Genomic DNA, 15,634 nt, shown 5'->3' on the forward strand with positions numbered 1-15,634 from the left:
GAAGATGCTGCTCTGTCTGTAATCGCTCAGCTTGCATACAAACCGGTCCGACCTCTTCTGCAACGATGTATGAGGAGCTCTGTCTGTTATCGAAGACATGGTACCTTCTGGTTACATTTTTTTTCTGATAAACAGGAAGCCACCAGGTTGCCACCCCGCTCCATTACTCGGAATGAAATAGGACGCAGAGTCGCATGTTCCTCAAACTACAGCTCATAAGGAGCAGTACAATCGAGACGATAAAAGAGAAACGATGCTACCAGAACTACAGCAGTGATTAAAAGTGAAGGAACAGATCAAAGCCCACGCGGGGGAGCAACATCTAAAAATAGAGGAGACCAAGAGGATCAGGCACACCCCCGGTTCTTCAGAGCGTAGATGTTGCATATCTCCTTCAGCTTTGATTTGATCGCCTCTGGAGGTAGCATAGCATGGTTGAGCCCATCACATCATCAGCCCGAGGCAGCTGCACCTGCAGATGGATACAATTTTTTATATTAAAAACTAAATATCTTGTCTGCAACTCTCAGATCTCTTGCTGCGATCTTCTCCTCTGCAACTTGTCACGCGGGCTCGTTTGGGACGAGGGTCAGAACCAACCCACGGTGGCAGCTCGGCATCAGAACAAGGCTGTCATAGTCGCAATTGGGGTACTTCCGCTTATAGTTATATTTATACCCATACTTCTTAACCACAACTTCCTGATCCCCGATCGTGACGATGCTGCCCTGTTTGTAATTGTTCAGCTTGCATACAAACCGATCCGATCTCCTCTGCAGTGATTTATGTGAAGCTCTGTAGGCGCCGCCGAACTCCCCCACCTTTTCGTTCCACAAACCATCGTAGGTCCAGCCGCAGTCAGACGACGCGTCAGCCCAGCCGGCGGGGAGAGGGAACGGCAGGTCCGTGTCGTCATCCCAGCACATGTCGCCGCCGAACACGACGTTCTCCGCACTGCTCAGCGCCGCGACGGCGTGCTCCGCCTGCGTGTAGCGCTCCATGCAGTGCATCAGTTCCGGCGGGCAGGGGCACTCGAGCTGCGTCGTGGCTATGCGGATTGGCTTCATCGTCGTCGACCCTGGGCTCCAGGTAGCTTTTTCCCGTCGCCGTAGTGGCAAACTTCCAGCACGCGTAGTTCTCCAGAGGAACCTTGCTCAGCTGTGACACATGCGGTGCACATGTAATAATTTTGCATCAGACATTAGCATGACGAGAAAGTACGAGGGGGGTAGTGGCAGTAAGACTACCATCATGCAGAAGTTCTTCTCTTTCTGTTGTTCCTGGGAGATGGGTGAAGAATGGTACTCTTTCCACCACGAGAAGCTCTGGAAAATCCTGAGAATGTATGGAGTGATTTCCTGGACACACACAAGAACGGTCAGACAGCGAAGAATTCAAGCAGGTGAAGCAGTAAAACATTTGCTGATCTTGCGTCTCACCTGGAAGAAAATGACATCCGGTGAATGATGATAGATGAGTCGGCTGATGGCCTGCATCCTTCTGTAGAGTACGATATCCTCACGAGACCAGACGTTGTAAGTCATGAACTTGATCTCATTCTTGGGATCCTTCAAATGAATTCCAAACATCACAAAATAAGATGGAACAGCACAAAGTTCCTCTCAAGTAGTAGTAGCCAATAATAATCAGAGGCAACAGAGGACACAGATTTCCGCAAAAAAAAAAAAACAGAGGACACAGATAACCAAATTTCAGAAACCTTACTTTAACCATATTACAGAAACCTTACTTGAAACATTCGGACCAGCAACTCAAGATATCAACAGATTTAAGTTATCATAGTATTCCCTCGTTAGTACAAAGTTGAGTCACTTATTTTGGGACGGAGGGAGTACAAAACTAGTGCTCATAAACGCGGCGAATGATGGATGATCGTGTTACCATTTCTCCCAGCCGGATGGTTTGGCGGCGATGCACCTGAATCTTCGCCTTTGAATGATGATCCTAGCTTGATATAAACCGATCATTAGAACAAAGATCATATATATATAGAGGAGTACTAGTTGGGCGAAACAAATACAACCAGTCCTGTTTTAAATACGTAACGGGAAACGAAGAGGCACCTCGTAGTACTGACTACTGGACTTTTCGTCCTGCAGAATGTAAATGGTCATCTCTGAAGAGTCTGAACATGGACGTGCGCGGGTGCATGTAATTATGCATACGGAATCCGAAGAGCTAGCGGAGTACTAGTAACAGTTCAGTTAACTATTACGAGAAATGATATTCATACTGTGTATGGATCCACCTTCCGTCGTTGAATTAAAATTTGTGCTATATTTGCTGCTTTTTGCCAAGGTTTGTCATGCTTCAGAGTAATACATCGGAGTAGGGTCTTCTCTTGTTTTGTTGTGTACCATCAAATCCACTTTGAAACAAGTGCATTTTTTGTATGCATTTGTTGGACATAAAACTATTGAAAGGTCATACAAAAAAAATGTACAGCATAAATTGAAAGGTTATAATACTGTAAATTTTGGATCTAGTATGGTCAAAATCATGGTTAAGTGGGTTATACGGGAATAAGACATGGAGAAATATCAATCAAACCGGCATTGATTTAAAAAAAATCTGGTCTGTAAAAGATCGATGCATTGTACTCCCTTCCTTCCTAAATATAAGTCTTTTTAGAGATTTCAATGCGGACTACATACGAAGCAAAATGAGTAAATCTACACTCTAAAATATGTCTATATACTATAAATATGGATATCAAATATGTTTCCAGATGGGATACAGTTTATATTACTTAGGAATAATCGTTTGCATTTACAATTGCCAAGGAGTGACTATGACACGGCATAACGTGTTATGAGCCACGCTAGGGAGGGTGAGATATAACTAACTCTTATTTGATTTTATAAATATGTATTTAGAAAACCAAAAACATCGACGTTGGACAAACAATCGTCTTGGACGAAAAATGTAATTTCGCCACCATCAACTGAGAGTTAACTAATTATTGCTAGGTTTTATAAATATTTTCATGCATATCGAAAAAAATGTTTGTTGTGATCTAACAGTTTGATCATTAAGTGAAAAAATTATCATGATTGTTTTTAGAGTTAAGATAATACCCCCTCTGATCCGAATTAATTGACGCGCCCTTTATACAATGTACAAAACTTACATGGACCTCAACGTTAGATTGCAGAACCCCCACGTTGACTGGGAACTCAAATCTTCTCATGACAGGGCTAAATGGCTAAATGATCATGAATTCAATGGTCAAACTTACATGTACCTTGCATTGGGCTAGCTTCCCCCCACTATACCTGGCCATACCTCGGGCCGGGCCGGGCTTCGGGCCGGGCCTAGCCAAGCCCGACGAAAAAAACCCAGGCCCGAGCCCGGCCCGGCCCGGCCATCGGGCCTGTTTTCTGGGCCCGAGCCCGGCCCGAACACGTAAAAGCCTGTCGGGCTCCGGGCCGGCCCGGCCCGACCTTCAGAGAAATGCAAAAATGACGGGCCCAGGCCCGGCCCGACCTCCGGGCTCAAGATCTAGGCCCGAGCCCGGCCCGGGGGCAGCGTCGGGCCGGGCCGGGTCGGGCTTTTTCGGGCCGGGCCGGCCGGGCCGGGCTTCCCATGGCCAGGTATACCCCCCACCCCCCGCGCCCAATTGCATCTGTCACTATGACGGAGAATTGCCAAAATTTAGAAGACTATCATCTCTTCTAGGAACCCTTTTCACTTCAAAGTTTAGAAAACTTGAGCTGCTCACGTAGGATATCATGTATGAACTCTAAATTCATATTTGGCGAGACTACTTAATGCATATTCAGCCTACCACTTCCTTCTTCCCGTTCTCATCATCATTCTTTATGTACACACCGCAACCTTGTGACCCTTCCTTGACGGTATTGTCTCCTTTACTTCTAGTGGGTTAGCGTTGTGACAATGCATCTGCTCAGTGCCACACCTTCTTTCTTCGATACCCGAAGTGACTCGTGCCTAGCCAGGACACCATGATCATGCCTCAGTGGAAACTATGTTTCCAAATATAGGTCATGGAAAATGGTTAAAAGATGCAAAATGGTAGTTGCAAGTAGGCTAGACGTTGTGTTGGGAGGGGGAGTTTAAAAAAATTTGTAGAATCTTAGTTGAAAGTTTGACTTAAGATAAAATAAAAAGAATTTGGTGGAAAAATATATGGGGCAGCTGGAGCACCTATTCAGCGCTTCAGGCGCACCTGAATGGCGCTAATGCTCACGCAGAACTCTCTCCGGCCACGGCCCATAGAGCAGTTCGCACGCTGGCTACTGATAGCTCACATCTTTTTTTTCTCGCTTGCTCACTTTGTTTTTTTTCTGGCTCACTTGCTGGTTCATGGGGAAAAAACCAACGGTTTTCTTATAGATTTGAAAAAAAAATCAAAGAAACGTTCACGGGTTCATAAAGTACATGAACTAGAAAGTATTAGCATAATTGATATTTTAATAGATTTGAAAAGTGTACATAATTTATTTATAGTACACGAATTTGAAAAAGTTGCGAGTACAAAAATATTCCTCACTAAAAATGTTCATGAATTTGAAAAATGTTCATGGGAATTCAAAATTTATTATCAAACTACAAAAATGTTCACAAATTGTAAAAAATGTTAGTGAATTCATAAATTATTTGCAATATGTAAAAAATATTTGCAAATTTAAAATGTCCACAAATATATAAAAACTTTGCTTTTTAATTTTTTTAAATCATGCCTTTTGGCATGATAGAAACGCTAGCTCCTAGATCACACAAAACATTGCACTCATAGTCACTAGTAGAAAAAGTGCTAGCCACAACTTTCGTTGGTGGCGCGCCATTTTCCATCTACGCCAGCACTATTTTTTTTCAAATAGTGTTGGCGTGCGCATAATTAGCACGCCAGATTTACATGTTTAGTGCTTGCGTAGATTTTTATAGAGACGCCACAAATCTTTTGGCCCGTATGTACTAAATGTTTGGAAAATAGAGGTGGCGTAGGTTCGGTATGTACGCCATACTTAATTTCTTACTGTTGTCGTTTGTTTTCTATGCACGTGAGAAACTATTTTTCAATTTTACCAAGGGTTTTAAGTATTTAATGATTATACTAGTCGATCCTCAAAAAAAAATATTTATACTAGTCACATTTTTAGTGTTTTATCAAAATATGTACTCATTAATATTATTTTTACTGTTTCTATCAATTTAGAATTTTATTTCTTTACTACCAGTTCAAATTTCGAGTCTTTTATTTTATCAAGTATTTCATTAATTTTAGTCATCTTTTATTTGGCCTGTGATTAGGTATGGTGTTGCCCTTTTATCCAACGGCAGCAATAACCTATCTCAGTCAACTTAGTAAAAGACCTAAGTCATCGCTCTCTCTCATTTCACACCCCACCCCGCCCAATCGTATACACAACTCCTCCGCTGGACCAAAGCCGCTGCCGCCCCGTCGATGCCTCGTTGCCGCCCCATCACCGCCCCTCGGCGGCACCAAGGTTAGATCCACTACTCCCCCGTTCGCGGACACGCCACACGGCCGGGATCCATTGGGATTTGATTTGTGTCATGTAGATTCCAAAGTTAGTTGCATGGATTGCTTTGTGTAGAAATTGTAGTGATAATCTGATTGCTATTGTGTAGAATCCTATATTTATAATGCATTTTTATAGAAATATTTTCAGTGTCTACATTATTAGGAATAAATAAAATGAACTCCTATAAATTACTAGTGTAGAATTTATTTTTACTTGTGTGTCTCCCTCCGTTGGCGGATCTGAGCTAGTTTAGTAGAAATTGATATATTTAGTAGAAATGGATAGAATGTGTTATGTTTAAAAATCAAGGCAAGTCCTCATGTCCAAAAAATTTAGGTTGATAATTTGTTACAACTATCATCCGGTCCAGAAGAAAGAGAAAATAGCATTGGAAGTTAAAAGTCTGGCACTTGTCGAGCTTTTCTATCGATTGATCCTCTATAACCAACATATCTAGTTTGCTATGCAATTTGCTGTTGTAGGTCACCACATGCTATCTAGTTTAATTAGTTCTATACATTGCAATATTTGAACTACTTTACATTGGTGTCAATATTCAGTTATATGAAATCGCATATTATCTTGATCGTATACGCGTTGTGTTTGTAGGTCATGGCCAATTCTGGAAGCAACAACGAGTCGGTGTGCGATGTGGACATGGCCAACAATGAATTCTTAGACACTTATGAGTATGTCATCAAGAGCGTGCAAGGGGAAAATGATGAGCTAAAGGTGGAGATTAAAGAGCTACGCAAGGAGACTGTTCGGTTCGTTCAGGAGACTAATGAGCTTAGGAACGAGAGGGATAAGCTTGTCGAGGATCGGGATAAACTGAAGGAGGAGAGGAGACTCCTCAAGGATGAGAGGATTGACCTGAAGATGGACATAGATCATTTCAGAAGAGAATGAGAGGGGGATAGAAAGAAGCTTCACCAACTGGGCATACTCCTTGATGAAGATTAGTTTTTTAAGTAGCTAGCTACTTCATCTTATTAGTTGATGATGATCGAGTAACAAGAGTACTTGAGTGAGCAACTTTTGTGAAGTTTAATATCAACTTGTTGAGTTCATGAGCCTCTTTTGTGAAGTACCTAGTGTTGATGAGTATATTGTGTTCAGTAGTATCTATTAAGTAAGTAGCTAGTGTTGATGAGCAAAAAAAAATTATTACAAACCATTTGCTGGCGTTGGACAAGTAGGCACGCCAGAGTTATGATGAACTTAGTGCTGGCGTTGGACTGGTGATACGCCAGCATGATGTAGGATACTGCTAACGTGTCCTTCAACGCCACCACTACTTTTTAGCAATGGCGCCATATTAGTGGCGTCGTGTGTTTACGCCAACAAGGTTATTTTCGACACACCATAGCTAGGCTTTTCTCCACTAGTGAGTCTTTTATTTTAATTTTAATCATGGGTTCCCAATTATCATGTAATTTTCTTGAGATAGACACTTCTAATTAAAGTTTCTCTTCATTAGCTTTAATAAGAGCATTTACGATGTGTTTAGTAAAAGTTTTGTTTTGTTCAGAAGCATTAGATGAATTGATCATGGATTGCAACAAGGAAATACATTAAATTAAAGAGAAACTATCAAAATTAAAGTCTTTATAATCCAAAGTAGTGGGCACATCACTATCTAAAGTGTCTCTCGGACGATGACGACACCTTCGATGCCGTTCTTCCTCCTGGGGGCATCATTTTGGAGCAGGTGCTGGCTGGAGGGTCAAATAGGTGGAGCAGTGTTGCATTTACGAGTAAATTGCAAAAAAACCACCACAATTGCGTCTCTTGGTGCTAAAAACCACCATTTTCATAAAAGTTTGCAAAAACCACCGTTTTTCAGTAATTCTCTTGCATGAAGCACTAACTGGTCGATTCACCGCGTTTTGACAGAAAACCTAACGTGTCGGGCCCAGCCGTCAGGCCACGTGGCATGGGGCAGACGGCACGCACCGGACTGCGTTAGCGGCGCTCCCTTGACCTGGTTCGACCGGACCAGCTCATGCTCACCTCTTCCTCTCTTCCCGTTCCCCCCTCTTCCTCTCTTCCCAGTGACCTAGTTCATCTTTCCCGCCGCCGCCGCCGCCGTTGCCAGCTGACATCAGTCGCCGGCAGCCACTGCAGCCATGGTGTTGTGGAATGACGGCGAGACGAGCTCGGATTCGGTGCGGCCGCTGCCAGATGAGGTAGATAAGGAACCATTCATGAGTGTCATTACCTCTCTGCCTAGGGTTGGGGTTTGCTATTTTTGATTTCCAGATGAGAGATTGCATTTTTTTTCATTTTCTCCCCTTTGCTCTCCTTAGCGCCCAGCAACAATAGAGGAGAGGGATTGCTCAGGCATTGATGCCACTGGAAAGCACCTTTGCAAGCATGGGAATGCTCCTGAGAGGCTTGTTGTGTTCGATGGGCTGAACACTGGCCGTAGATTTTATGGTTGCGCCGAGAAGGTTAGTAGCAAATAAGATTTAGAGATAAATATAGCTCTGTTATTTTGTTGGAATTCTTAGACATAGCTATTGTTTTTAGATTAGAATTAATTGATTTAGATATAGGTAATGTAATGGCTCTATTTTAGGAATGATGTAGATATTAACTTTATAGAACTGAGAGATTCTCTGTTTTATTGTATTGAAATATGTATAAATGATTTTCATGTAGGTAATGCTCTGTGAAAAATTGTACTGAATTAACCAAAAAAATATGCACTTCTTTATAATTCAATTCTTTGTTTATTGTATTGTTAACTAAAAGGAAAAAAAATTAGTTGCAGGAGGGTAACAATTATGGTGTTGTGAAATGGGTGGATAATGGATGGCCTTATGCACTAAAGAATTCATTGACAAAACTCTAGGCTTTGTATAAGGAGGCCAAGGCAGGCAGAATTAGTGATAATTTAGCTAATGAGGAGAAGATCTCTACGTTAGAAGCAGAAGTGAAGATGGTACAGGAAAAGTACAACCAGCACATTCAACTTACCAAGGACTTTTGTGAATCTGTTCAGAAGTCTGTGCACAAGGAGAATTATAGGAAAATAATGATGGATGTGGATGAGGAGAAGATACATCTAGATGCAGCTGACAAGATGATCAAGTTAGAGAAAGAGAACTTTGATCTGAAGAAGGAGGTTGAAATGGCTGAAGAGGTTGCTGCTGAGCTCAAAAAAGAGAAGAAAAAACTTGAATATAACTTACATGACCTTTCGAAGGTTGGAGAGGAGAACAAGAGGAAGCTGAAGATGATGAAGGCAATCTTGGAGGAGTGAAGATGATGATGCAGTGCTTAAATTATTATGTACGTTTCAGACTATGGTGTCATGTTGTTTGAGGCTATGTTGAACTAGTTTGGCTTGTTGTTTGTGATGCTAGATGTTGAACTATGTTGTCTTGTTGTTTGTGATGCTATATGTTGAATTATGATGTATGTTTGAGACTAAGTTGGTTTCAGCCTATCTTGTCGTGTCATATTGTCGAAGGCACCCAAATATAGGGTTAAGCCTACCTTTTCGTGTCATGTTGTCGATGGCACCCAAATACAGGGTTGAGCCCTATCTTGTTGTGTCATATTGTCGATGGCACCCAAATATAGGGTTATGATGCCTACCTTGTCGTGTTGTGTTGTCGATGGCCCCCAAATATAGAGTTGAGCCTACCTTGTCGTGTCGTGTTGTTGATGGCACCCAAATGCAGGGTTGAGCCCTATCTTGTCGTGTCATATTGTCGATGGCACCCAAATATAGGGTTATGATGCCTACCTTGTCGTGTCGTGTTGTCGATGACCCCCAAATATAGAGTTGAGCCTACCTTGTCGTGTCGTGTTGTTGATGGCACCCAAATATAGGGTTGAGTCTATTTTGTCGTGTCATGTTGTCGTCGGCACCCAAATATATGTTGATGCCAATCTTCAATTACCAACAATTTACACAAATGATGGTTGCTGGCCGTATCCACCAAGATGATCCAGCCAACAATTTGAAACTTTGTCAGGATGATCCAGCAAGTTGAACAGAAAACCATAAAGAGTAAGCAAAAAAGCACTAATTCATAACCAACCAGTTCAAATAGTTCTAAGTGCAACACAGCACTCATGATCTAACAGTTGAAGTAGTTCAATGTGCCACACATCACACATGATCTAACAGAAAAACAATCAACTGGTTCAAAGTGCAACACAACACTCATAATCTAAAAGTTCAATTAGTTCAAAGTGCAACACAGCACCCATCATCCAACACTAATGATCTAACAGCAACACAACAAACCCATTTCAGTGATTTCCACTTGCTGTGAAATAATCATCCCACTTGGTAGGCTTCCTCTTCCTCTTCTGTCCATGTGAAGGACTAGCAGCAGCATGACTTGCAGAAGCTCTTGGAGCAGCATAAGGTGCCCTACCAGCAGCTCTTGTAGTGGGAGTTGATCTGCTTGTCCTGGCAGCACTTGCTGATTGACTTTTGTTCTTGGGTGTGGGAGCTGCTTGCCTTGTGTTCCTAGTAGAAGTAGTTGTAGATCTTGGGGGCTTTGGTGCAGCTGGTGGCTTAGTAGCAGTAGAACAAGAAGCAACAGAAGCAGTTGCTTGGTTCTTCCTGTTGGGCTGGAAAGAGAGAAGAATGTTAGTATAAATTAGAAATCTGGAATGCAAAATGAAATGAAGGAAGAAGTTGTATACCTATTGTTTGTTCTTTCTCATCAGAAGTGATGGCTTAAGTGCATCTCCACAGTTGGTGTACCTATGACCTTCTCTACCACAATTGTTGCATGATATTGTGCCAACTCTAGAGGTATCTTTGGGCTTGGGCACCTCAAACTAGCCCTTTCTTCTCTTGGTCTGCTTTCTCCCCTTCTTCCTCTTGAAAACTGGGGGGTCAATGTCTCTGGTAGGTGTTTTGGTCCAAAGATCAGGGCCAGGAACTGGGAATATAATAGGATTGTATGTTGCCATGTACATTTCTTTCTTGAAAAATGGAGAGAGAAAATCCTCTGGATGTTGCTTTGATTTATATATGGCAGACACAGCATGGTGGCAGGGGATTGCTGTCATGCCCCATCTTCTGCACCCACAAGTCATTTGTGCCAAATTTACAGCATAAGCATTTTCCCCACTCTGAACCTGATAAAGATCTGGACCAGCCATTTGTGCCTTGCAGTTCCTAGCTCACTTCTTTGACTCCTCCAACTTCTCTGAGTATGTTGGAGTTATCTCCCACCTAGCATTTTGCCCCCCTATTCTTTTCTCATTGTACTTAACCATCAAATTGGTACTAATACCTTCACACATGGTCTGGATTGGTCTCCCCCTTACATCCAAGATCATCCTATTGTATACTTCACTTAAATTGTTGACAACCAGGTCTGTCTTACAATTAGTGTCCATTGCCCACCTAGCCCATGTTTTCACCTCTATCTTACTTAGCCACTCCCAAACCTCTTGGCTCTCTTGTCTCAAGTTCTCCATGTTAACATCAAACCCATGTCTTGTATAAGAATATGCAGCACCATCCATATACTTTTTAAGTTCCTCCCCTCTAAACCCAGCACTTTGAAAATTAGCATATATGTGTCTTAAACAGTATCTCCGAGGACAATTTGGAAAGATTGCATTTATGGCATTTAGAAGTCCCTGCTCACATGCAAATGCATAGTAAATACTTAGCAAACATGATCATCAGAGAGTAGCAAACATGCAAATATTTACATATGACAACATAAAACAATTAAGGAGAGCAGCAATGTTAATTAGAGCTCTAGAACAAACCTTCTGCCTATCAGAGATGATTGTATAGTATCCAAACTTCCCTTTTTCTCCACCAATAGCTATTTTCAACTGTGTCAGGAACCAACTCTAGCTAGGTGTGTCCTCTACTTCAGCCACTCCCTTGCAGCGGCAGCTAGAATTTGTTGTCCTGTGCTCAGCTTTACAAAGCACCCATCCAAACCTGAAATAATACACAATTTTAGGACTACAAAGATGATTAAATGTGCAATGTAAATAATTTGGAATTTTAAAACAATGAGCATACCAATGAATGGCCTGCATCCTTTCAAGAAACCTTCAATTGATGCTCCAAGACACAGGAACAACCTATGAAATCTGGGATTGGTACTTGGGTGCTCTTTCACAACTCTAGTAGTAACTATACATCTAGATCTAGGGTTTGTGTCAAGCACTGTCTAAAGGTAGTCCCTGATTCTTGTGTACTGCCTTTCCTGATCACCCTGGACCACTGCCAAAGCTAGTTTTCTTGCCATGTATGCCTTGTTCTTGCCCACCTCCACACCAAACTTTTCCTTGGTGTTCTCTATTACAGTATCAACACATGTACTAGGATCTGTCCTTAAGCTGCTCTCAATTAACTTTGCCACATACTTAATGGGCACTTTGCATTCTCACCGATTACAGGACATGTGTGCTGTAGTTGGAGTTTCTTTATACAGAAGGTTTTCTCTTTTCCCACTTGTGAGGCAGTCATATGAAAGTTGCAGCCCTCTTGACTGCAGTCAACTATTATCATGTCCTTGCAATTCCTATGATAGTGGAAATTCCTCCTCTGAGTTACATGCAAGTTCACCAGAGCCCTTCTGAACTGATACACATCCTCAAAACACATCTGCCAACAAATTTGATCCTCAGGTTGCTGCATTTCCTCCTTATACCACTTCCTCACTGCTCTCTTCTTAGCTCTTGATCTCTTGCTAGTATTTGGCACATATCTTATCTCCTCCTCATCTGATAATTCACACTTCACATCTTCCATGTTCTCATCAGAGGAGGGCACATAATCTGGTTCTATTGTTGCTGCAGAACTGCTATGAGATCTGTCAGTTGGCCCTCTTCTAACTGGTAGTTTTTGTGCTGGAGGTTGCTGTACTAAAACCTCATCCTCATCTGAACTATCCTCCTCACAGAAAAGGTCTTATGGATCTGTATCACCTTCCATGTGGTACTTAGGATCTTTTCTCTTCCTCTTTAGCTCACAAATCTTTTGCTTCAGTTCTGGATCATCAAGTTCTTCTCCTTCTGAACTATCATCAAGTTGTTCTCCTTCTGAAATATCATCAAATTCTTCTCCTTCTGCAAATTGTCCTTCTTGTTCTTCATTGGTTGTTTCCTCTTCCATAGGCTGTCCATCATCAATAGGATCAACATATTGCTCCAAAAATGCATTGAGAATGTCATCTACATTGTCATTTACAATGACAATTGATACGTCTCCAACGTATCTATAGTTTTTGATTGTTCCATGCTATTATATTATCTGTTTTGGATGTTTAATGGGCTTTATTATGCACTTTTATATTATTTTTGGGACTAACCTACTAACAGGAGGCCCAGTGCAAATTGCTGTTTTTTTGCCTATTTTAGTGTTTCGCAGAGAAGGAATATCAAACGGAATCCAAACGGGATGAAACCTTCGGGAGAGTTATTTTTGGAACAAACGTGACCCAGGAGACTTGGAGTGGACGTCAAGGAAGTAACGAGGCGGCCACGAGGTAGGGAGGCGTGCCCAGGGGGGTAGGCACACCCCCCACCCTCGTGGGCCCCTCATGGCTCCACCGACCTCCTTCCTTCGCCTATATATACTCATATACCCTGAAAACATCCGAGAGCACAACGAAACCCTATTTCCACCGCCGCAACCTTCTGTACCCGTGAGATCCCATCTTGGGGCCTTTTCCGGCGCTCCGCCGGAGGGGGAATCGATCATGGAGGGCTTCTACATCAACACCATAGCCTCTCCGATGATGTGTGAGTAGTTTACCACTGACCTTCGGGTCCATAGTTATTAGCTAGATAGCTTCTTCTCTCTCTTTGGATCTCAATACAAAGTTCTCCTCGATTCTCTTGGAGATCTATTTGATGTAATTCTTTCTGCGGTGTGTTTGTCGAGATCCGATTAATTGTGGCTTTATGATCAAGATTATCTATGAACAATATTTGGTTCTTCTCTGAATTCTTATATGTATGATTTTGTTATCTTTGCAAGTCTCTTCGAATTATCAGTTTGGTTTGGCCTACTAGATTGATCTTTCTTGCAATGGGAGAAGTGCTTAGCTTTGGGTTCAATCTTGCGGTGTCCTATCCAAGTGACAGCAGGGGCAGCAAGGCACGTATTGTATTGTTGCCATCAAGGATAAAAAGATGGGGTTTATATCATATTGATTGAGTTTATCCCTCTACATCATGTCATCTTGCCTAATGCGTTACTCTGTTCTTATGAACTTAATACTCTAGATGCATGCTGGATAGCGGTCGATGTGTGGAGTAATAGTAGTAGATGCAAAATCGTTTCGGTCTACTTGTCGCGGACGTGATGCCTATATACATGATCATGCCTAGATATTCTCATAACTATGCGCTTTTCTATCAATTGCTCGATAGTAATTTGTTCACCCACCATAGATTATGCTATCTTGAGAGAAGCCACTACTGAAACCTATGGCCCTCGGGTCTATTCTCCATCATATAAGTTTCCGATCTATTTTATTTTCCAATCTTTACTTTCCAATCTATATCATAAAAATACCAAAAATATTTATCTTATTATATCTATCAGATCTCACTTTTTGCAAGTGACCGTTGATGACTCACAAGTATAGGGGATCTATCATAGTCCTTACGATAAGTAAGAGTGTCGAACCCAACGAGGAGCAGAAGGAAATGATAAGCGGTTTTCAGCAAGGTATTCTCTGCAAGCACTGAAATTATCGGTAACAGATAGTTTTGTGATAAGGTAATTTGTAACGGGTAACAAGTAATGAAAGTAAACAAGGTGCAGCAAGATGGCCCAATCCTTTTTGTAGCAAAGGACAAGCCTGAAAAAACTCTTATATAGAGAAAAGCGCTTCCGAGGACACATGGGAATTATCGCCAAGCTAGTTTTCATCACGCTCATATGATTCGCGTTCGTTACTTTGATAATTTGGTATGTGGGTGGACCGGTGCTTGGGTGCTGTCCTTTCTTGGACAAGCATCCCACTTATGATTAACCCCTATTGCAAGCATCCGCAACTACAAAAGAAGTATTAAGGTAAACCTAACCATAGCATGAAACATATGGATCCAAATCAGCCCCTTACGAAGCAACGCATAAACTAGGGTTTAAGCTTCTGTCACTCTAGCAACCCATCATCTACTTATTACTTCCCAATGCCTTCCTCTAGGCCCAAATAATGGTGAAGTGTCATGTAGTTGACGTTCACATAACACCACTAGAGGAGAGTCAACATACATCTCATCAAAATATCAAGAGAATACCAAATTCACATGACTACTTATAGCAAGACTTCTCCCATGTCCTCAGGAACAAACATAACTACTCACAAATCATATTCATGTTCATAATCAGAGGGATATTAATATGCATAAAGGATCTAAACATATGATCTTCCACTAAATAAACCAACTAGCATCAACTACAAGGAGTAATCAACACTACTAGCAACCCACAGGTACCAATCTGAGGCTTTGGGACAAAGATTGGATACAAGAGATGAACTAGGGTTTGAGAGGAGATGGTGCTGGTGAAGATGTTGATGGAGATTGACCCCCTCCCGATGAGAAGATCGTTGGTGATGACGATGGCGATGATTTCCCCCTCCCGAAGGGATGTTTCCCCGGCAGAACAGCTCCGCCGGAGCCCTAGATTGGTTCCGCCAAGGTTCCGCCTTGTGGCGGCGGAGTTTCTTCCCGAAAGCTTGCTTATGATTTTTTTCCAGGGTAAAAGACTTCATATAGCAGAAGATGGGCACCGGAGGCCTGCCAGGGGGCCCACGAGGCAGGGGGCACGCCTAGGAGGTAGGGCGCGCCCCCCACCCTCGTGGCCAGGGTGTGGGCCCCCTCTGGTGCATTCTTTCGCGAGTATTTTTTATTAATTCCAAAAATAACGTCCGTGAAGTTTCAGGACTTTTGGAGCTATGCAGAATAGGTCTCTAATATTTGCTCCTTTTCCAGCCCAGATTTCCAGCTGTCGGCATTCTCCCTCTTCATGTAAACCTTGTAAAATAAGAGAGAATAGGCATAAGTATTGTGGTATAACGTGTAATAACAGCCCATAATGCAATAAATATCGATATAAAAGCATGATGCAAAATGGACGTATC

General features: G+C 42.1%; 1 protein-coding gene across 1 annotated transcript; it reads right to left on the reverse strand.

Moving 5' to 3' along the window:
* Positions 1 to 563: 563 nt before the first annotated feature.
* On the reverse strand, positions 564 to 1,067 carry LOC141041278 (uncharacterized). Its single transcript, XM_073507407.1, has one exon. It carries the CDS (start codon positions 1,065 to 1,067, stop codon positions 564 to 566), a length of 504 nt encoding a protein of 167 aa, XP_073363508.1.
* Between the last annotated feature and the right edge of the window lie 14,567 nt (positions 1,068 to 15,634).

Source organism: Aegilops tauschii, chromosome 2 (genome assembly GCF_002575655.3).
Source record: "Aegilops tauschii subsp. strangulata cultivar AL8/78 chromosome 2, Aet v6.0, whole genome shotgun sequence".
Lineage (NCBI taxonomy): Eukaryota > Viridiplantae > Streptophyta > Magnoliopsida > Poales > Poaceae > Aegilops > Aegilops tauschii.